Genomic DNA, 23778 nt, shown 5'->3' on the forward strand with positions numbered 1-23778 from the left:
GGTGTGAACACAGTGCAAGAATCTCACCAAAAGTCACATGGTTTCTAAATCAATTAGACATTGCTGGAAAGCAAAAGGGGGGCAGTCACCGTTCCTACGCAACCAGAGTGATGAACGCTCCGCCTTCCCAGCCTTCTTCAGCTCGTGTCACTCGTGGAACGGACCCGGGGCCGGCGAGCTACAGGCGAACGGCAGCACTGCGGCAACACTGTGGCTCAGGGCAGTGTGCTGCACGAGGGAAAAAACCCGAGGAAATGTTTAAAAAAAAAAAATAAAGAAAAAAAAAAGAGTTTAAGAGTCACTGCTGACATCGATCCCCGTTGTGTTCCATGAGAATTATGTAACATTAGCAAAAATCTAAACTTCAACGCTTCATGGTTTTACTCATGTGATTTTTTTTTTTTTTGTGAACTGAAGAGCCACGGTAAAAAAGAGCGAAGGACAAAGGAATATTTTTAACTCTACAAGACAAAAACATCAACTTCCTTCTTTATTCTTTATTTGAACAATTGTGCTTTTATGATCGTAAGATGAAAAGCAGGAGATGATGGGAAGGATGTCTTCTGCGCCAGTAATTCAGTGGAAGCTATGATGGTAAAATTAAACTACAGTATGGTCTTGGAAGTAAGAACAAGGTATTCATGCTCTTCTTACCAACAGTGCTTAGAATAATTAGACTAAGGGCAGTATAATTAGACTAAGATTGTGCAAGACTAAGCAAAATATCAGCATATCCCATTCCCATCTTATTAACATTTAACCAGTACATCACTGCGTGTTCGTATATTGCTATACAGCTCGTGTGTGGGGAAAAAACATGATTAAATTTGCGACGATGAGGAGATTGAGGCCAAACCACTATCGACTGCGTCCCCTTCATCATGGTCCCCCAGACTCCAAGGTGGCCAAAGTGGGGAAAAAAGATCAATACCACAGTAAAGGGATGTCTACTCAGGTCGACTTCAGCAAAAACAAGGGGCTCCAAACCACAAGGGGCTCCAAGAGCGCCAATGGTGAGTAAGACTGCTGGGCTGTTGATCGCTTTTGTGACCCTCGGCAATAACCACAGAAACGACAATAATCGAGCAGCAATGATGGGTTCAACCAAACAAATGGCAAAGGGAACGGTAAGGGAACGTTAGACATCCCAAGCACTGCGGTCACATTCATCACAGTAAACGTGTCACCGACAGTGTAGTCACTGCTCAGAGGTCTACGAAGGACAAGCTGATACGAGCCATGTTTGGTGTTTTCCGGTAGTCGTGGAAACTAATGGCCCGCCCCAGTCCTCAAACGCGTCTTCATTCATACAGCCCGGCTGTTCCTGGCTGGACAATGGCCATCTCTGAGACAGCGGTGCGGAACGGGGAGGGGGGACCGGTCACATACAGCGATGCTCCTCCAGTGGTCTTCTGCGTTTCTGTCTGCCTGTTTGGAGTGTAAAAGTCTTCCAGGCTACGCTACTAGTCCAGCACTAACCCAACTTTATTAAGGGTTGAGGATCGAAATCAGGCTCGGTATTAACTATTTTGCTTGGGTTTAATAATTAATCGAACAAATGAAACTTGTGCAAACACAGCAATTAACTTCCAAAGTGTTTACAAGACCCTCTGATAACTCATTTAATGAGGATTAATGTGGTTTGAATTGTCATCTTCATTCTCTTTTCCCCATTCATTCAGCAGTTCAGTCAAGTACATTTAATGAAGAGCTCAGCTGAAACTAAATCTGCCAGCATGACAGCTTGAAAAAGTCCACAGGTTCTCAGTTTTGTCTCAGATGTGGTGGAATAAGCTCATTCTGTCCCTCTGAGCTGCTGAATCCCTTTCAACATTCATGAAGGGTCTCAAAATGCATTTTTGGACCTACTTCTCTCCTAACGGCTAAACTTACGTCACACCATCTATCCATCCACACATCGATTTTTCTGGAGAATAAACGATACAGCATCCTTTTCGGAATCGTTTCCTCTCGTTGTCCCTCTCCTCGCCTCACCTTTGCTTAAGGGCACGAATTCATGCCATTATCAATGCATATTTCCTTTTAATGGCTAAGCCTTAAACAGTTTTCACAGAAGAGGACTTGCATATTTACACATCTGTCCATTTTCCTACTCTTCGATATGCGGGCCCTCCCTTTCCCATTACTGAGCGGTTACTTTTACTTCCTACTGCCTTTTACTTATTGCTTCATTCTTTCAAAAAATTTATTTTATTCACTTAGAGTGTGACTCCAGTGTCCCTGTCACTAAGCTGCTGTAGCATCATGCAATTTTTTACAGGATTAATAAAAATCCGCTCCATCGATCAGCCGTCGACTATATATTTATCTCTCACCCATGTATCCATCTATCTACCCATCTGTCTGTATCTGTCTCTCTATATCCATCCCTCTCGTGCACAAGAGCAGGCTCACACCAAAACAGCTGGCCCACACAGTAGGACTGCACTGCCACAAAGCCCTCCAGCTGGTTTCCACCTGGGTGTCAAACACACTAGGAAGGTCACTGTATTTGAACTAAGTAAAGACTTGTTCATCAGGCTCAAAGGATAAAGGACATGAGAGCAAAGCAAATGGGGAAACGGCAGAGGAGAACATTTCCCTCTATAACTCCCTCTCTCTGCTTTCTGTGTCCGGCTCTGTGCTCACGATGGAAAGAGAACGCTGTGAATGACACAATATTATTGAGATGCATTGCTAGCATAAATGTTCTAATTACGTGAGGCAGCAGAAGCAATAACCAGGGAAACATCTGCCCTCTATGAACTGAGTGCATCGTTCTTGTTCTCAACAATTTGCGTCTTTATTTGGTGGCATCTCAATACAGAGACTAAGGACTCCCAAGTGATGGACCCCAGATGTTAACTTTTTGATCCAGCGTGCTTCCCATGTCAGCACTAATATTACTGTTGTTTATGAATAAAGAACATGGATAATCAAAATTATTACAGCTACAATGAATGAATGACATAAATCACCGTGCCTTCTAAAATCTGTAGTGAAACCAATTGTCCAAAACTAATCAAAGAGGAGTCCACCATTCATATAAATTATAATGCAGATTAATTATTAATTATCCTAGGAAAAAGAAAATGCATCTCTTGGGTCAGCATACACTGTTTTACAGAAGAACATTCAGATACAGACCACAACAGTGGAACATCACTAAATTAATAAAGCTAAAGGAAGTAAGGATAACAAGTCCCATGAAGATAGTTTTCATTAATTCTAAGTTTTAATTTGAAAGTCGCTTAAAATTAATAGAAATATTAAGTTTTACAGTGTATTTGTTTATCTTGCAAATCAATATACAGACAAACCTCTACTTACATAACTTTGATTTCCATAAAAAATTCCCAGAATACACATTATTTACAGATAGCACTTTTATTTTATGCAAAACATCTGAAATCTGTTACGCGTAAGTCGGCGAAGCCAGAAAAGGCAGGAAGCTGTATTATCCCAGTTCTTGTGTTCATGGCTCAAAACATGCATCTCCTCTCCTTAGTGTAGTGCATTTTTCGCATATTTTTTTTTATTATTTTCATTATTTAGAATGCCTGGTAGTAAATGTGCACTTGAAGAAAAACGAGAACCGTCTCGCAAGCATACAGAAAATGATTTGGAGGCAAAATTAAACATAATGAGGAAGTATTAAGGTGGACAAAGATTATGGTCTATAGCAGGAGAACAAAGTTCAGCCATATCGACTGTGAATACGACACTGAAGGATGCTGCACATATAAAGGAACACGTGAAATTTACAGCTAGCATGAAAACAACAAAGAAATGCTAAGGTGCAATAACTGAGATGGAAAAATGATAAATTACACAACAACAGCACCCTCTTGTGTGCCAGCATACTACTAGATATAAGGTAAGCATGTATAGTACAATACCGTACGCATACTGCATGCAGTAGGCTTTTTTAAATTAAATTTATGCTTTATAGAAATGTAAAAAATTTTTTCATTGACTAGGCCTATGTCTGATTACAGTATTTAATGTCCGACATTTACTAGAGAATTAGACTAATTTTTTTTTATACTCGTTTTGCAACAAATGCGAAGGAAACGAGAAGGCTTGGCTCTGTAACGGAGGGGGAGGGGGAATCCGACATACGTAAATTTCAACTTACGTAAGAAATTGAAGAACAGTCTATTTGCATAATTGAGGGGTGTCTGTATGCACATATCTATTATTACACTTTTACTGGTTGCTTTATTTATGCAAAGTGACCCAGATGCTGACAAATGTCACGCGTGTTGTTGCAAGTTAATAAAAGATAACACAAGTCCTGTAATGGACTGGCATCCCATCCACGGTGTTCCCTGCCTCAAGTCCTGTGTTTCCAGGACAGGCTCTGAAACATGAACCTGGCAGCTGATACAAATGGAATAAATAAATTATTGCTTCATCTGAGGTTTTTACAGAACCCAACCTGTCAATGACCTGAGGGACTTCGTTATTGTTACACTTTTGGTTGGACTTACAAACAGACTGAGTTACGAACAGACTTCTGGTCCCAACTATGTTCCAAAGGGGAGAACCTAGAGGACTTCGGCTACAAAAACCGAGCGGTGAGCGTGCAGCACAACACTGGCACAACCACAGCACTACGAGCGCCCCACACAACATGGAACGAATCACAAAGTCAATAACCTTTTTCTAGAAGCGCACGCCATTCATCAGAGCCCACAAACCAGCAGAAGACAAGCGAAGAACGTCTCTCTCGAGAACCACCCGCCTTCCATTGTGTGTGACTAGAGAAGCCACCAGCTTGTCGGCTCTCGACACTGCAGTGCGAGAATTTACGAGTCCCTGTGGTCCACCGGCATCATATAACAAATCGGCTATGACAGCATTAGCAATAAACACAGATTAAGCACACACAGGCACAAGTACCTCATGGCATATAGTGTGTGTGTGTGTGTGTGTGTGTGTGTGTGTGTGTGTGTGTGTGTATATATATATATATATATAGATAGATATATACCGTACATATATATATAAAAATCTGGCATATCGTATAATTAAATGTTGAGCATAATTAAATCTATAATACGAGCATTTTGACAGCACGCACTCTTGCACAGCGACATATCTGAAGGAAAACAGGAGCCAGAGTGCAACTGCATTACATTAAAAACGCTTTGTAGAAACTTCACAGCGTGAACCTTGGGAAAAAAGTATTCCTACGGCACTTTCCCTCTAATCTAAATTCCAGGATGGAGAGCTCTTCTCTGCCTCTGCTGCTTTTATTAAAAAAAAAAAAAAGGCTTATGCAGGTAGAGTTATATTAGAAATTACTGTCGAGACATGGGAATTAAAACCAATTTAATTGCCTTACAGTCAGGAAGTTTCATATGAACTAAATTAAAACCAGCTGAGCTATTGAAAAGGAAGCATTACCACACAGCAGCTATAAATATGAGACACGTTTAATATCTCATTTGGAACTGGTATGACAAACAAAACAAAATGAGGTATTCAGTTTCTTTCACTGATCAATGTAAGAACTTTGCTTATATTTAAACTGAAGACATTAATGATGTGTAAAATATTAAATATTTCCTATATACTTGTTTGCTGTTCGAAAACCATAAAACCAGAGCAACAATGCAAAGCTTTCTGCACATGAACAGTAAATTAACGGGGGGGGCCTCATCTTTGAAGTTACATGTTTGTATTAAGGGTTATGTACTGTATTATAACTGTATTGACTTACTTCGCAACAGCAATTCACAACTATTTAAGCCTAATTATTTGATTCATTGTTGTTTACGTGTCCTTTCTTAGCAAAGGAAACTGCTGCATATTTCCAGTTCTCTCTCACACACACAAACACACTTGTCCAGAGTGGGGTCACGGAGAAACAGAGTGTAACCCCGGCAACACAGGGCACAAAGCTGGAGGGGGAGGGGACACACCCTGGATGGGACACCAGAGTCTGCCACAAGGCACCCCAAGCAGGACTCGAACCCCAAACCCACCATGGAGCAGGCCCCGGCCGAACCCGCTGCACCACCGCGGCCCCTTATTTCTAGTTAATTCTGTAGAAAACATAAAACCATTATTATATGCAGATATACTTTAAGTGACAGGCTTTCATATTGTTTGTGCTTCTGAAAGGGAAAGAATAAAATGCTTGAAAAGAAGATAGGTGAGGGTGAAGGGTATGATGGAACTGAAACTATCAGGCAGAAGTTGGCACTGGCCCCCAGGAAGAACCTGCTCCACAGACTATTTACACTCCCTGCCCGTGAATAAAGATTTCTCTCCATACATGCCCATGTAGGTAACGCTTACCTCTTACAGATACACACTCCACAGCTTTCACTGTCTCAGTTCAGGGTAAGAACTTTGGTGATCGTGACACCAGCAACCATACCATGTTGGCAGATGGACCTATGTGAACTGGGGCATCAACTTGTCAATTTATTAACATCTAATGAATGTTATGTTATAAATAGCTCTTTAAGTTGACTTCAAAGTGTTTATTCCTGTCTAAAATGCCCAGGAAGGATGGGAAGACACTTAAGACTTGGACCCCCAGAGGTTTTTTCTCCCGTGCCTTTCAGTTAAGAGTATTTTTGTTCCTTTCCTCCATGGCCAGTAGGCTAAATCACAGCGTTGTTAATTAATATCGTTCCAGTAGTAATTTAATGTGTAGCCAAACTTATTTGTATTGTCTTCTGATCCTTGGTTCAGCGCCCTGTTACTGTGTGAGAAGAGCGCTCAATAAAAATAAATTGAACTTAAACAGAAAAGAGTTTCAACACATTTTTCAGTGTTTTCATCCAGCATGTTTCTTTTCAGTTAGTCTTCTCCCTGAATGTTCAAGACAACCATGGTCCAGAAATGAAAATTCATGAACTGGGACATGGAGTGGACTGGGTCCTCAACTTTCAAAGTGAACTGGCATCGGAAATCTGTAATTAAGAAGTTTGTTCGTAAATCTAATCGCCACAAGACAACAAATAAAAGCTCAATAGTACAGATGTACCTCCATTTATTCACATGGTAGGATAAAGCTTTAAAGGATTAAAAAGGAGCTGCAAGACTTGACATTTTTATTAATGTCAAGCTACCTTATCGATAATACTAATTTAAAATGAGTGAGAATTAAAAAAATGCCTCCACAAATTTCCATTCAGTGTCGACTGTTTAATGATTTATCACACAAACATGTGAACCGTTACTCATCTTGATGACCAGCATTGAAGAACACCAAACTCAGTCTGTAAAAAGGTCACAAACTAGTTGAATTACTCGCTCATGATGCATTTTTCTGCCAACTAATGGCTGGACAGGGAACTGCAGGTAGCTTTCCCTCCACAACAAATACATTTTCAAAAACAGACAAGCGAAGAAACTGAAGGAGTGTGACAGTGGATGCTCATTCACATTTTACATAAAAAGACATCAAAGAAGCTAGGGTTACCATAGTGTAACACATTCTGAAGGAGATGCAATAAATAAAACACGCAGCAAAATTTTTTAAAGGGAAGTTATGAGAATAAATAATACGAGCAGAGAGTTGGAAACAGCAAGATTAAAAAGGTGTAGTGACACAATAAATATATTACTTCAGTCTATACACTTTGCCTCTACTGCAAATTTCAATTAAATTAGTTTACAGCTGGAAGTCAACAGCAGACAACTTACATGATTTAGATTTTTTTGTTTTCTTTTTTTTTTTTTAAAAAAGGCTTCTCTTTCATGTTAAACCAAAACTGTCAACTGCAAAACACAAGCCACTGTGTTTCAGAAGAAAAGTGCGGACCTGTCAGACCTGTACTGCGCTTTAACAACCCCCCAACCCGCCTGGGGCACGCCAGTGTGACATGCAAACCGTGGCAATTTCATGCATCAACCTGAAATATCCACACAAAGAGTCAAGGAGGACTGAAAAGAACTTGCTGTAGATACTGATGCACAGCATGGCGCCCGACTCCAAATCCGCAGCCACAAACATTTATGTTTATTCATCTGATGTCTTTCTTCCAACGGACTTAGATCATTCAACAACTGAGATGATTCACCCATTCACAGCTGGGTAACATTTACTACAGTAAGTCAGGGTATATACCTTGATGAAGGGTACTACAGCAGGAGGTGGGATCCGAACCTGAATGTTTTGAGTGTACGGTAGCGCCTTATACTGCCTCAAACAAACACATATCATTTTATTGCTGTTTAGCCGATGCATTTTTCCAAAGGATTTACAACTGTCTGCACAGCAGGGTATTGTACCGGGGCAGTTCAGGAAAAGGGCGCTGCCCAAAAACACTAGAGCAGGATTTGAACCAGCAGCCATCAGGTTACAAACCATCATCCACAACTGACAGGGTGGATGTCATTAGCAGGCAGGTTCACAGAGGAAGAGTGAAAACAGAGTGTTTTTGTTCAACATTATCTCTAAATGAATTTATTTAAGAAACTCTTCAACAACAACTCATGTCTCTTGGTGCTTCATTGGTCAGTCAGACTCTGTGCTACTCTACACTGCTATTGTTTTATCTTTCTAATCATTCAGTGTTTCGATTCTTCCCGTGTTGGCTATAAGTGTGAGCAGAACACCTCTGGATGATTGTTCAGAAGTTTGTTTTGTTTCTTTAGGTTATGACTATGTGCATAATTTCAGCTCCCTTTACAATGATTCCGATTAAATGTTTTTTTAGCATCAAAAGGGGGGCTGATAGAGCATAGTCCATAATCCTTATTTACTCTTTAGTATTTATTCTTATTGACATATGTATTCTTCCATCATCTTATGCTCTTATATCTTTCATTATTTATTTTCCTTCTCGAGTACATTACTATGAACCGCATGCTGTGGAAAGATGTTGAAAAAATAAAACAACCTTTGGTAAAATTCCACATGCAGTTATTGGTGGCTAAAAGACCTTGAATGGTTCTTGTTCAGAGAACAAGTAGATAACTACATTTCAGGCTGTATCAATTGACGCCACCGCATACGTGTCCTGTGCAGGAGTGTGTGTTCGCGATGGACAAAAAAAAAAAAAAGACAGAAAACAGTAATAAAATCACCTTGAGACTATATTGTGTCTCATCGTTGAGACTCCAAAGAACCAAGCATTGTCTGAAAAAGATCACGTCCAGCATCCATGTCTTCCGTCCCTAACTATTGTATGTGTGCTGCTGTAGTCTCCTGCTTTCTCTGGCTCCAGAATAGACGTTCCTGTCCTTGTTTGGCAGCCCGACCAGGACACACGCAACTCTTTACAGACAACGAATTGGGGCAAAAGACCGAAGTGTCTTGCCTGTAGTGCTATCCCACAGGATGTTCACACAGGAAGCTGTCCCCGTCCTGTTCGTAGGCTATGACTCATCCACGGCTAATTAACGTGACTTATTGTTGTGTAAATTCCCATCCGCTGCGGGGGGGCAGCAATTAGGTAAATTACCTCAAGATGTCAACGACAAAGGATGTCTGGAGTAAGTTGGCACATTAGGCAACTAATGGTCCAATTAACCCTATGAAAAGTAAAACTCAGGTAATCACGCAAGAGACACTCAAGAAAACGCCTGTTTCACATGTGCTAAAGAAACCGTTTTAAATACATTTGTTGTTGTTGTCGCACCAACTTTTAGCTGCGTCACACACCCGGGAAGTGCTTTCTTTCCGCCATACCTCACAGCGCATCCCGTTTCCTTTATCCAACACAAGTCGAATCAAATTTTATCAGTCCTTTTTATTTGCAGCATGTTGATGCGCCTGTTGCTCGGGCTGGAGAGGGGAGGGAAAAAAAAAAAAAAAAAAAAAACAGCCACCTGATAGCTGTTCTCTCAGTTTAGGGGGCAGAAGCTCAGGAAGGATCAAAGCTTGTGGTCACAAACATCTGAGGGCAGGGAGCACAAGAGACAACAGCATGCCTCATTGTCCACGACTGGAGCACAGAGAAACAGGACCGAACCTCCACCAAAGAACAGAATCTACAAATTCATCTCCACCACTGAGGACAATTTAAAAACCCCACATAGCTGAGAAGAACTGACAATATGAATGTGTACGGTGACTTACCGTTTCGGACTGAGGACCACTGTGAAAGTATAAATCAGCGGAGCTACTGCTTACAAAACTAAGGAAACGGAAATGAAGGACCACTGATCCAGCAGATCATCTACAGACAAGGGGGGTACAGGTCCCTAACCTTGTCTCCAGAATCTCTAAGCCGCAGTACAAAAAAAAAAAAAAAAAAAAAAAAAAGGCTGCGACCCTCTTCTTTCGTCTACACGGTCAGGGTGTGACCGAGGCTGTGTAGTTTTGGTAGGTGGCACGAGCCTCTTGGGATCGAAGATCAAAAACAAGGGATATTGGAGTGAAGAGAAAAGCCAAAGACTTGACACCTGGCAGACCTGTGACATAAGGTCTGGAAAACAACCTGAAATATGTGAACATGTACACAGAATCAACATACAATCGTTATTTATTTTCAGTTCTTCTCTAAGGATGCGAAGCCTTGACACGGAAGAATGGGGCAGGAAGACACGGAAACCTTGGTGCTGGAAGACACTCTTAAGGACACCATGGACAGTCGGGAAAACAAACAGACCTAAGATCTAATCACAGCACAAAGAGCAAGAATGAGGTTATTGTACTTTGGACTCGCCATGAGGAAGAGAAGAAAGAGGATGACCACAAACCAGAAAGGTGGACACAGCCATGTCCACCAATGGACATACCCCCATCCAGCCCAAGAAATAGACAAGGACGGAACATTCTGGAGACGCTAGATATGTGGTCTCCAAGAGTCACCAACAGCTTAAAAAAAAACGACAGCGTGGCCAATCTAGCCTTGCTTGGCAGTGTATGTGAGGAGAATCCAGTGAGGTCTGGCCAGGTAGTACCTCAGTGTGGCCCTGAGCAACCATTACTTCAAAGGAAAAGTCTCTCAGTACCTAGCAGTCTCATCATTTTCTACAAACTCTTTGATTCAATATTTAATAGTTATAAAATGTATGTATCATCACTCGCCACTTACAGCACAGCACTTGGAAGCCCGGGCAGCGGAAAGACACTCGATCCGCATTTTAAAAAGGAGCACGTCCCAAACCCTGGATGGCTGGAACTTGGACCCCATGAGGTGAAAAAGCCTGGATCGTATTATTTATACAGAGATGTGTGGAAACCTTTCAAACCTGTGGACACACTGAAATATGTGCTTGACAAGAGGGTTCGGAGCCAGAGATCAATACGCTCCCGCCATTCCAGCCAGCTCATATCTGCCTCTGTTCCGTTACAACCACACAATAAAAACGCAGTACAAGGCACTGAATGCTCAAAGGCGCGAAGAACACACAGAGGATGACTACATCCCCAGTTGTCCAGACACACAGGACAATGGTGTACAGATGTCGGAATGCATGCTAAAATGGGAATATTAAAGAGCGACTTTGAAGGAATACCTCTAAACGTGCTCTAACTCTATATCAGACCACAAGTCCCGACTGATGTACATACAGCTGCTCCTCGACTTGCAACACCCCCAACCTCCAACGGCTGTCCCATCAAACTGATTATATTATTTTCAAGTGCCGACGTTTGGTTGTAACGTCTGAGGACAACCGCTCCGTCCGCCGAACAATAACATCGGCTGGTGACACTGCTGCAGGGAACAATATTTCTTATCAACTCAGCAAGCGTGTGCGTCAGCCAGCCTCTTTTATTTACAGTCACATTTCCTTCTTGACTCCAGTCAAGCTCCTTTCTTCGATGGCTAACAAGCCAAAATGGGAGTTCTGCTGGTGCAGTAAAGAAGCAAAAGAAAACATATTTTGAAATGAAAGAAAAACATAATGCCGCAAGACATAATACTGCACTGCATCTATATTATTGATCTATATGAGAATAATTTTAATATAATGTGCAAAATTAGTGAACAAAGCCCTATTATAGAATGCTGCACTAACGCACGCTAAGGGTTTATGTACCTCATGGTTTATATAACAAGGTATAAAGGGGAATTACGACAAGGTCACTGGAACAGAATCCCATCAAAAGTCACCACCTCATTACCAAACTTACACATTGAGCTTTAGGAGAAGATCGCTCCAAACCACGCATGCACACACAGACACACACACCTGGTGTTCAATCAGTAAGAGTTTACCATCAGATACCATATTACACACCTTGGTAGTACCCCATCGCCACAGTGGGCTCATCGTTCCAGGAGCGCAGCATGACAAACCACTCCACTGGGAACCTCAAATGCCTTCATTCACCACTCTGACATCATCCACACCTGTGCAGATGTCCTGGACAACTGTGTGTCACCGTGTGCGTGCCGCTTGACAGAAGAGGCAAGCAGGTACTCACTCATGGTGGGAGGCTGGGGTCTCGATGGGGTTTCAGACAGGTGAAGTTTCTCTCCGCAGATCCACCCCTGGAGGAACTCATGACCTGCATTACACACAAGCATGAAGGTGATTACACACACACAAAATGACGTGGTGGGTGCCCCACAGTGACACACAGATCAGATTTCAGCACAAAGACACACATTCATCGAGCGGCCCAACGAGCAGTTTAATCAGAAGCCGGCATCCGACGGTAAATAATGGTAATCCAGTGATGAATGGGGGTGTCATCTTGCTCCGGGGGTAATAACAGTAATTTGATGATTTCCTCAGAGATTCCCGGGGCAGGAAATGATGGACCGCGGCACTGATGACCCCACGGAGCAGCACCTAGTGAAGCGCCACGACGCAGCTGAGTGAATTGCCCAGGCGCGTGCTGGATTGGACCATGGGGAGGAGGTGTTCGAGTCCAAAACCAAATGCTCACTAGCAGGCGCTTTGTTTGCAACTCCATTCCTTTAATACACGCTTTTATTTTCTTACACAAGCCTACGGTGCCAAAATGCGTTCATTTAAATAACATTAAAGCATGCTAATTAAGCTGCGTTAATCATTTTAGCGAAGGCACAGCGCTCCTTTCGCAGGTTTAGTCGGAAGGCTATCTCAAATCCTGGGCCCGAAGGCAGGGACTGTGGTTCGAAGCGCTGCGACAGTGCCACATGTACGCATTGGACCTTGCAAGACCTCAGTGGAGCGGGCAGCGGTTCCCAGGAACTGGAATGTGTGGTCCAGATTGGTAAAGGTGCAACTCCTGCATTGACTGAAGAGCAGGGAGAAACCAGTCGAATTCACAATCACAGCAGGAGTGATAGATGCTGGCCAACGTTACTCAGTAACTCAAGAGAACAGAGATCCATCAATAACCATACTTTACCTCCTATTTTACCATCAATCTTTATAGCTACAATGCGGGGAGCAGAGGGGTTGGTATCACTAACTGGCATCACGGTCAATCACATTTTACAGACTGATCGGTGTCTAAAGAGTGTCCTTAAGCAGAGCCACCCGTCTCCTCCTATTGTACTGCCAACTCACTTTTTATTGAGGTTATAGTCTGAGAATAAACTGAATCGCAGAGAATCAGTAGCAGGTGGTTCAACGTAATCAGCAGGAGATGATGACCAATTTCAGCAGAACGTTACCTCAGTATATAGTGCTATACTGCATCCACAGCAAAAGGAGGTTATCTGATTTCTAATAGATTTCAAATAATATGAAAAATGTACACAGTAAAACTAACAAGCAGAGATCAGAGGTCATTTTCTATAGCATGTGAGAAACTCGACATGCAAAAGACTGGGAAAGCCTGTGTTACAAACATATAAATGTGCAATTTTCAAAGATGCTACATTTTTCCTATTTCTTTGTTTTTAATTGTACTTTCTTCCCCTGTCTGGTTTCAAAAGACAGCGGAGGAGCCGTCAGCTGGCAGTATAACACCCCCAAAGAGAGGAGGAATGTGGGACCAGACTAAGTCAACTCTCTTCCACAGTGCTTACAGCTTATGTTTGGTGCTCCTGAGTATTGGTGAGCAATAAGATGACAAACGTTGCACATGTTTATGAGATAAATCAGTCAACAATCAGCATTAAATGGGTATTTTATGATGCAAAATACTTCAATTTTTAGTAATATTAGTTTTAATTTTGACATAGCTTGACAATAAAAATGTTAAGTCTTGCGCACATTTTTTTTTACTTTTAATTTAACACTGTATCTGAGATTTTCACAGAAGGAACCTAGGGAAAAAAAACGGAAGGAACAAATCCAGCTAAAGATTTTAGTCCCCGTTGTGCTGGCAAGTGTAGGAGCTGGTCTACTTTGTCCTTGTGGTTTTTCGGTTGAGATCGTTCTAAAATAAGAGCTCAGTGCCCATCCAGTAGGAGGGCTGTACTCCTGCAACATCTCACCGAGCTCTACAGTCCCACTAATGAGGCTCGATTACATGCTATTGTGTTTCACGGTGCTCTGCGCCGCCATCCATGGCCTTCCTGTAGCCATAGATGTCCAACACTCCAGACAGTTTCCCATAAGCCACTCCGGCACAGCGCTCCGACACTTGGTTGGCGAGAGGTCCGATAACCTTCTGGCAGAGGTCAAGGACCTGGAATGTGCTGAACACTGCGAGACTCACCCCGGAGCCATCAGCCACCCCTTCTTTTCAGACTCAAAGTGCTCAAAGTTCAGCACAGCCGACTAGCCGAGGATCGCGATTCTCCTCCAACCAACAAACCCGACCCAAGCGGTCAGCAACGAGTACAATGCTTCTGGCACCTTCCACATGAATGGTAAAGGAAAATCAGGCTAAAAATCTACTTATTCACCTGGATTCATCTTTCATCTGCTGTCAGCTTTCAAACTCGCACGACAACTAAGTGACGATCCACTGCGAATCATTACAAAGTAGACAATCGTGGGTTAACTTGGGCCTCAAACTGCCATGAACACCATCCTGAAGAAGAACATACATTTACATCAGCTTTATTCCTTCTTTTATTTTAGCAGAACTTTACTAAAGTGCTGCCTTTGCTTTGGATCCAAAAGGTCACAGGTTCGATCCCCGCCTCCAGTTGTAGTACCCTTTAGCTGACACTTCTTCCAAAGCAACTCACCATGTTAAGATACTTACAGTTATTTACCCATTTATACAGCTGGGTAATTTAACTGGAGTAATTTTAGGGTAAGTACCTTGCTCAAGGGTACTACAACTGCGGTACCAGCTGTCCGACACAATGATGTAATGTCGCCTGCATCCATTTCTACCACAACAACATCTGACTAATTACGACGTAAGCACATTTATTAGTTTGCGATGTATCACTTTTTTTTTAAATTACAGTATTATTTAAGTCACAAAAATGAGTTAAAGGTTACCGTCTCGCAGGGAAAAGGGCGCGCGCTACCTACACAACTCTGTCTGTACGTTTATCTTTTTGGAAGTAAATAAGAAACGCGAAAGTTAAGTCAAGAGCGTCTACAGCGGCTACAATTATAAATATAATAGAATAGAACAGGACAGAAGAAGAAGAAGAAGAAGAAGAAGAAGAAGAAGAAGCGGTCGGGTCTGACGAGGCGAGTGGCCGCTCAACGCGAGACGGATCGGGCTCACGGCGCGTGCCGACGGAGAGTCACCGAACACCACCTCGTCTCGCGCAGATATTCTACTCATCACACTGACGGCTGTAACGCCTAATCCGCTTTACCCACCGCAGCCCCACTTGATTCGGGAATATGAACATAAATACTTTCTCAAGACGCCCGCAAAAGTTTCTATTAAACACACGTATATTAATATTTTTACGAGGCTACCTGATGCCGAATAGGTAGCTCTGAGGTACGTTCATTTAGACAAATGTATGACGTCAAGGGGCACGGAAAACAAGTGACAGCAGGGCTGAGCCAATAAAATGACTAAAGCGGGACAGTGCGGCCAATCGCGTTTCTCGCTCGGTGCACAAGCCCAGCCCTCCCTCCTGCCGGTGGGCGGGCTCGACTCGTTAGGCCGCAATGAATAGAAAAGACGTGGAACTTTGTCAAGTGTAACTTCTAAGGCGCTCGCGAGCGAAACGTGCGCAAACAAACGTCATTTCTCTCTCCTTCAGTGACACTACTGGACAGGTGCGCATCGGCTGGGCTGTCCGATCGGTGTGTTTTATTTCGGATGTAGGAGGACCGGGCAGAGTGTGTGTGTGTATAGCAGCCTGACACCGCCGCGTGCACAGAACTTCGGCCTTAAAAACGGTGTGTGTGTGTGTGTGTGTCCGTGTCCACGAAACCAGCACTCACCTTGACCCAGAGCCCGAGCGACCGCCTCGTCTCCCCCGGCGCAGTAAGCTGTGGAGGGGGGGTATGATCCAGGATGAGGAAGTGCGAGCGCTGCGCTCAGACCGCGCGCGCACACATACTCGCGCTCCCGACGCTCAGCACGGACGGCCGTCCGAGGCAGGTGGTGAAGCGCCCCCCGCCGCGCTCACCTGTAGGGGGAGGAGCGCAGCCCAACCAGCTGACTGACTGTAACCTAATGGGAAACACGAGTAAAGAAATTATATGTAATTTTTACATAGTATGTATTTATAAAATACACAATAATAATAATATAAAAAAAAAAATCCCCAGTGGTGCTATTATGTTATGCAAATTTTGTGGAAAATAATGGAGAAAAAAGCATGGACCATACAATTTAAATATTTAGTTTTACATTTATTTATTTAGCAGATGCTTCTCTCCAAAGTGACTTCCAATGAACTCTATGTAGTGTTATCAGCCCACACAGCTTATCCACCGTGGTGACTTACACTGCTAGATACACTACTTACACTGGGTCACTCATCCATACATCAGTGCAACACACTCTCTCTGTCACTCACACACTATGGGTGAACATCAAAAGCATGTCTTTGGACTGTGGGAGGAAACCAGAGCACCCAGAAACCCACACAGATATGGGTAGAACATGGAAGCTCGACACAGACTGAGCGGGGATTGAACCCACATTCTCACACCACCCAAGCGCGGTGAGACAGCATTTCTAGCTAATTTTCAATAAAGTACTAGAAATATTGTATAAATGAAATAGGTTTTACCCACAAAATGCAAGAAAGTACTGAGACCAGGTGCTCTTTTCCATGACCCTGGAAAGACCTATGTAGATTCTTCAGTGATCATTTGTGTCATAATTTCTCTTTCTTGTTTTGATATGACCTGCTTGGCTTCATCAATAAGGGGAAAGAGACTACTTCCTGGTCAGTGTTATTGTGAAATTTTTTATTTAACAGGGACAGCTGGTAGCATAGTAGTTAGAGTGTCTGCCTTTGGACCCAAGGACTGCAGGTTTGATTTCCCCCCCTGATTGTAGTACCCTTGAGCAAGGTAGTTACTCTAAAAAAATTGGGCTGGTAAAATGATCCTTCTCTATAAATGAATAAATAACTGTAGGTAAGTTAAAGTGTCAACTAAATGAATAAATGTGAACAAAGTAAAATCAGTAGCGAAAACTCTGTGTTGTATCCTATGATTTCAAGCTCTCTCATTTAGCTGTCGCTTTTCTCCAAAGCGACTTGCAATGTTAAGGTTATTACAAACTTAAAATTATTTATCAATTTATACAGCTGGGTAATTTTACTGGAGCAATTCAGGGTAATTACCTTACTCAAGAGTACTACAGCCAGAGGTGGAGATCAAACCTATAAACCTTTGGCTCTACAGGTAATAGCGCTAACCAATATACTACCAGCTGTCCCTATCTTGACCTCTACTAACTGTGAAGCCCTAAAACTGTAATTATATAGTTAATTCCAAGGTTTTTGTCTAACATTCATTCCAATCTCATCTCATCTCATCTTCTGTCCCGCTTGTCCTAAAAGGGTCGCAGTGGCAGCAGGGAGAGCAGAGAGGCCCAGCCGCCCCTGTCCCCCGCAACTTCCTCCAGCTCAGCCTGGGGGATCCCCAGCCGTTCCCAGGCTAACTGTGAGATATAATCCCTCCAGCGGGTCCTGGGCCGACCTCGGGGCCTCGTCCCAGTTGGCCGTGCCTGGTATACCTCCAAAGGGAGGCATCCAGGGGGCATCCTTATCAGATGCCCAAACCACATCAACTGGCTCCTCTCAATGTGGAGGAGTAGCGGTTCTACTCTGAGCTCCTCCCGGATGTCCGAACTCCTCACCCTGTCACGGAGAGTGAGTCCCAACACCCTGCGGAGAAAACTCATTTCAGCCGCTTGCATCCACGATCTTATTCTTTCGGTCATCACCCAAAGTTGATGGCCATAGGTGAGGGTAGGGACATAGATCGACCAGTAAATGGAGAGCTTCGCCTTATGCCTCAGCTCCCCCTTCACCACTACAGTCCGGTTCAGTGACCGCATTACTGCTGCCGCTGCTCCCAGTCTGTGGCCGATCTCACGCTCCCTTCTCCCCTCACTCGTGAACAAGACCCCAAGATACTTGAACTCCTCCACCTGGGGCAAAAACTCTCCCCTTACCTGGAGGGGGCATACCATCCTTTTCCGTGAGAGAACCATGGACTCAGACTTTGAGGTGCTGATCCTCATCCCTACCGCTTCACACTCGGCTGCAAACCGTTTCAGTGCGTGCTGGAGGCAGCCAAGTGACGGTGCCAAAAGGACAACATCATCTGCAAAAAGCAGAGACGTCACCTTCCGACTCCCACACAGAATGTTCTCCTGACCTCGACTGCGCCTTGATATGCTATCCATGAAAACCACAAACAGGAGTGGAGACAAGGCACAACCTTGGCGGAGTCCAACACCCACACTGAACAGACTTGACTTAATGCCGAGTTTGCGGACACAGCTTTCGCTCCGTATGTACAAGGACCGAATGGCCCGCAGTAGTGGCCCCGGTACCCCATACTCCCGAAGCACCTCCCACAGAATTTCCCGGGGAATACGGTCATAGGCCTTCTCCAAGTCCACAAAACACACGTAGACTGGATTAGCAAATTCCCATGCCCCTTCAATGATCTGTGAGAGGGTAAAAAGCTGGTCCACTGTTCCACGGCCAGGGCGGAATCTGCATTGTTCCTCTTCAATCTGAGGTTCAACTATTGGCTGGAGCCTCCTCTCCAGCACCCTGGCATAGACTTTCCCAGGGAGGCTGAGAAGTGTGATGCCCCGATAGTTAGCACACACTCTCCGGTCCCCTTTCTTAAAGATAGGGACCACCACCCCAATTTGCCAATCCAAGGGCACTGTCCCCGAGGTCCATGCAACATTACAGAGGCGTGTCAACCATGACAGCCCTGCAACATCCAGGACCTTAAGCATTTCCGGGCGGATCTCATCCACCCCCGGTGCCTTGCCACTGTGGAGCTTACCAACTACCTCAGTGACTTCCATCAGGGAAATGAACTCTGACAGCCTGAAAGCCTCTGGCCCTGACTCCTGTAAGGGAGGCATATTACTCGGGTTTAAGAGTTCTTCAAAGTGCCCCTTCCACCTCCCGACAATGTCCTCATCATATGTCAGTTTCTCCACTCCTGCTAAACACAGCCTGAGCGAAACTCCTCTGACCCCTTCTGAGCTGCAGGATGGTTCTCCAGAACCTCTTTGAAGCCGACCGATAGTCGTTTTCCATGGCCTCTCCAAACTCCTCCCATGCCCGGGATTTTGCTTCTGCAACCGCAGCCGCTGCTGCCTTTTTCGCCTGCCAGTACCTGTCTGCTGAGTCAGGAGTCCCCAGAGCCAACCAGACCCTAGAGGCCTCCTTTTTCAGCTTGACGGCTTCCCTCACCACCGGTGTCCATCAGCGGGTTCTTGGGTTGCCACCCTGGCTGGCACCAACAAGCTTTTGGCCACAGCTGTGCCTTGCTGCTTCCACACTGGAGGTTTTGAACAGGGTCCATTCAGAGACTCCATGTCCCCTACCTCCTCCGGGACATGGGAGAAGCTCTCCCGGAGGTGCAAGTTAAAATCATTCTGGACAAGGTCCTCTGATAGTCGTTCCCAGCACACCCTAATTAAACGTATGGGCCTACCGGGTCTGTCCATCAGTTTTCCCCACCACCTGATCCAACTCATCATCAGATGGTGATCTGTTGACAGCTCAGCACCTTTCTTCACCCGAGTGTCCAGAACATATGGCATCAAGTCAGAAGAAACGACTACAAAGTCTATCATTGACCTTTGGCCCAAGGAGCTCTGGTACCAAGTACACTTGTGAGCATTCTTGTGTTCAAGCATGGTGTTTGTTATGGACAAACCATGACTAGCACAGAAGTCCAGTAACATTTCACCATTTGGGTTCAGATCGGGCAGGCCGTTCTTCCCAATCATCCCCCGCCAGATTTCCCAGTCATTGCAAATGTGAGCGTTGAAGTCCCCCAGCAGGACTATGGAGTCTGTAGGTGGGGCCCTATCCAGAACCCCTCCCACCTTCTTCAAGAAGGCCGAATACTCCGAACTGCTGTTTGGTGCATAAGCACACACAACAGTCAAAGTTTTCCTCTCTGCGACCCTAAGTCGCATTGAGGCGACCCTCTCGTCCACCGGGGCAAACTCCAACTGTATGGCAGCCAGTCGGGGGCTTGTGAGTATCCCCACACCCACCTGGCGCCTCTCACCACATGCAACTCCTGAGTAGAAGAGGGACCACCCCCTATCGAGGAGTTTGGTTTCAGAGCCAACACTGTGAGTGGAGGTGAGCCCAACTATATCTAGTTGGTATTTCTCAACCTCCCGCACCAGTTCTGGCTCCTTACCCCCAGGTAAGGTGACGTTCCATGTACCAAGAGCCAGTTTCCGTTGTGAGGGGCTACGACGCCACGCGCCACCCCACCCCCTCCCGCTGTCAGGTATACATTGTACCCGACCCCCATGCTGGACCTTGCAGGTGGTGGGCCCACATGGCCCCCCCACGATGCCTTTTCGGGCTGAGCCCAGCTGGGCTACGTGGGCTGCCTGGCCACCAGGCACTCGCCTAGGAACACTACCCCAGGCCTGACTCCAGGGGTAGGTCCCGGTGACCCTATTCTGGGCAGGGTAAACAATCTCCTGTTTACTTTTTCCATGGAGGTCTTTGGATCGTGTTAGTCTGGATCTTCACTCCAGACCTGTTCGCCCTGGGAGACCCTACCAGGAGCATAGTGCTCCCAACGACATAGCTTTGGAGATCCTAGATCACGCAAGCCCTTCTGCCACGCCAAGGCCCCAATCTGGGAAGGGACATTCATTCCCCTGGCATTCAATTTCCTTTTTGTTCTGTGTTTGTATTGTTAAGAAATAACATCATTAGACCAAACCCTAACCTTGTATGCACCCATCACGCTGCTTTGAAAATAAACTAGCGAATGCAAGATAATTCAATAATTCTAACAACACAACATAACTGTGATGTACTGCACTGTACAGAAAATTTAAGACAAACAATATATTTTAGAATATTTGAACACATTAGATGTGTGCAGAGTATCAGTGTCTTATTTACAGTGCAAGTTCCTCTTCACATGTACACCTGCAGCAAATGAACCCTCCTGCAGGTCCTCATCAGACTGCAGTTTGTTTGATAAACATAAACTGTAACCACTGTAAAAATGATCTATACTATAGCTATATTATGCTAATAGTACTAAGAGATTTGTCACAATAACTGATTAAAAACCTGAAACAAAGTGTGTAATTATTTTCAGCGAACACCATATTTTAATAATGTACATATAGTGTAAGATATAATGATGACAGATATTTCCATTTGTCCAACACAATTATTTGACCTGTGCCAATTTACTTTTTTAAAATTGTTTTTTATGATTATATTCCCTCCCACTAAGTTAGAAAGCGAGACTCTCCTAAAGGGACAGTGCACCCTTAATTTCAAATATCATTTAAAAAAAGAAGGAATAAAACCATCTAAACATAGTTTTTTCCCCAAAAATAAGTAAGTTTAGTAGAGGGGTTACAGGTACGTATTTTCTACAGCAATGACACTTGGCCGTTCTCTCCTGCTGCTGTTGGGTTTGATTTTTCTGTGTTACCATAATGTAATTACAGCATTTACACTAATTTACCAGAGGCTCAAATACTAACCCATTTCAGACCCCGCAACTGGTACAAAGATGTTTATGAAGATGTTTCCCCGCACTCCCCATTTCCTTTTTTTTTGTGAAATGTTCCATGAATGCAAGGATCATTCCTCAGGAATGCCTTGTATTAAAATTATAGCTCATAATAGCTTTTATAAAGAACACACTTACCCTCACACACTATTAATAAGCAATGTTTTTTATACATTCCTTTCAAAATCTTAAATATTATCAACCGGTTTTGTACCTTGCAATGGACTGGCATCCCTGGGCCTGCAAGGTACAAAACCAGTTGATAACATTTAAGATTTCTCACATGCAAAATTAAATGCCGAAAGCATCCAGAGGAGTTACAACAGAGCACAACACCTCAACGGTCCATTTCTTCAATCGTGAGCCTCAGCTTTTTGCCAAATTTCTCATTCATACCCAAAGTGCAGCCTGTCCTCACTGAAGCATGGCCACTAACATCTGCAGTTATTTTGTATTCCATAAAATGCAGCAGTGCTGTAATTATACTGCCTACCACCATTTGTTGCGTTTATAGCTCTAGTCGGAGAATCTGCAAGCTTTTGTCATTCATCTTATAGAGACCTGATGGTGCCTGTCAGCAGGTTCATGTCGACAGGCTAATTTTGCTCATTTCTCCAGGAGTAGGATCTCAAAGCAGGCCGCCATTCCATGTGTGCTGTGTTCTCAAAGTTTCCTTTCCCCTTCTTTCTTGAACATCTTTGATATTAGCACTTGTTTCACAGTGCTTGGCTGGTGTGAAAGGACGTGGATTCGATCCCTCCACAGTCTGTGTGGAGTTTGCATTTCTCCTTGTGTCTGTGTGGTTTTCCCCCACAGTCCAAAGACTAGCAGACTGACAGTGTGTGTGTGTTCCACTGATGTATGGATGAGGGACTCATTGTAAGTAGTGTATCTAGCAGTGTATGTCACCACAGTGAATAAGGTGTGTGGGCAAACAACACTACATAGAATTCATTGGTAGTCACTTTGGAGAAAAGCATCTGCTAAATACACACACACACACACATTTTCAGAACCGCTTGTCCCTTACGGGGTCACGGGGAACCGGAGCCTACCCGGCAACACAGGGCGTAAGGCCGGAGGGGGAAGGGGACACACCCAGGACGGGACGCCAGTCCGTCGCAAGGTACCCCAAGCGGGACTTGAACCCCAGACCCACTAGACAGCAGGACTGCGGTCCAACCCACTGCGCCACCGCACCCCCACCATCTGCTAAATATGTAAATATAAATATTAAGGGTGTACTGTCACTTTAAGAGAGCCTTGCTGTCTAACTTAATGGGTGGGGACACCTCTTATAATCATAAAAAAAGTAAAAAACAAATGAATACACAATCTGGTAATGGTTGTATTTTTGAGAATGCATAACATGCATGATGGGATAGTGAATGTCTTTCATGCAAGATGGTTCACCAGTTCACCGCAGGATTTCCCAGTACTCCCAAGGAGCATTATAAAGAGGTCTCTGTCACAGGTTGTGTCAGGTGGAGGAAAAGCTTCTTTAAACAAAATAACTCTTCTTCCCCCTCGGCAGAAGGAGCGGAAGAGGCCGTCCCCTAATAATTCGCTCTCTTTAAAGACTTGTTCTTGCCTTACAAACTGCAGCAGGAGGTTCGTGCTGGATATTTGTTTGTGGGCTCCGTTTGGTTGCTCCTTCCAGCATATGAACATCCAAAATTTTTTTATAAATATGTCAGGCATTTTGAAATGAAAACTGCAAGTGGGGTAGCGGCTCAAGCAGTCATCTTCTGTTGAATCCCACCTCCTCCTGTAGTACCCTTGATCAAGGTTCTCATCTTGAATTGATAGTAAAAATTAACC

General features: G+C 44.1%; 1 protein-coding gene across 3 annotated transcripts in view; it reads right to left on the reverse strand.

Annotated features, from left to right (window-relative positions):
- Window positions 1–16325, reverse strand: part of LOC108926678 (USP6 N-terminal-like protein) — a 62121-nt gene extending 45796 nt beyond the window's left edge. Inside the window, exons 1-3 of one of the 3 annotated variants that reach the window (XM_018739528.2) lie at window positions 15262–15687; window positions 14712–14839; window positions 12347–12430 (exon numbers count right to left, since the gene is read on the reverse strand). In XM_018739528.2, the coding sequence (XP_018595044.1) occupies window positions 12347–12430; window positions 14712–14721 (94 nt within the window). In that variant the 5' untranslated portion in view covers window positions 14722–14839; window positions 15262–15687. The other 2 variants (XM_018739531.2, XM_018739530.2) reach the window with 2 other exon arrangements.
- Between the last annotated feature and the right edge of the window lie 7453 nt (window positions 16326–23778).

Source organism: Scleropages formosus, chromosome 5, assembly GCF_900964775.1.
Source record: "Scleropages formosus chromosome 5, fSclFor1.1, whole genome shotgun sequence".
NCBI lineage: Eukaryota > Metazoa > Chordata > Actinopteri > Osteoglossiformes > Osteoglossidae > Scleropages > Scleropages formosus.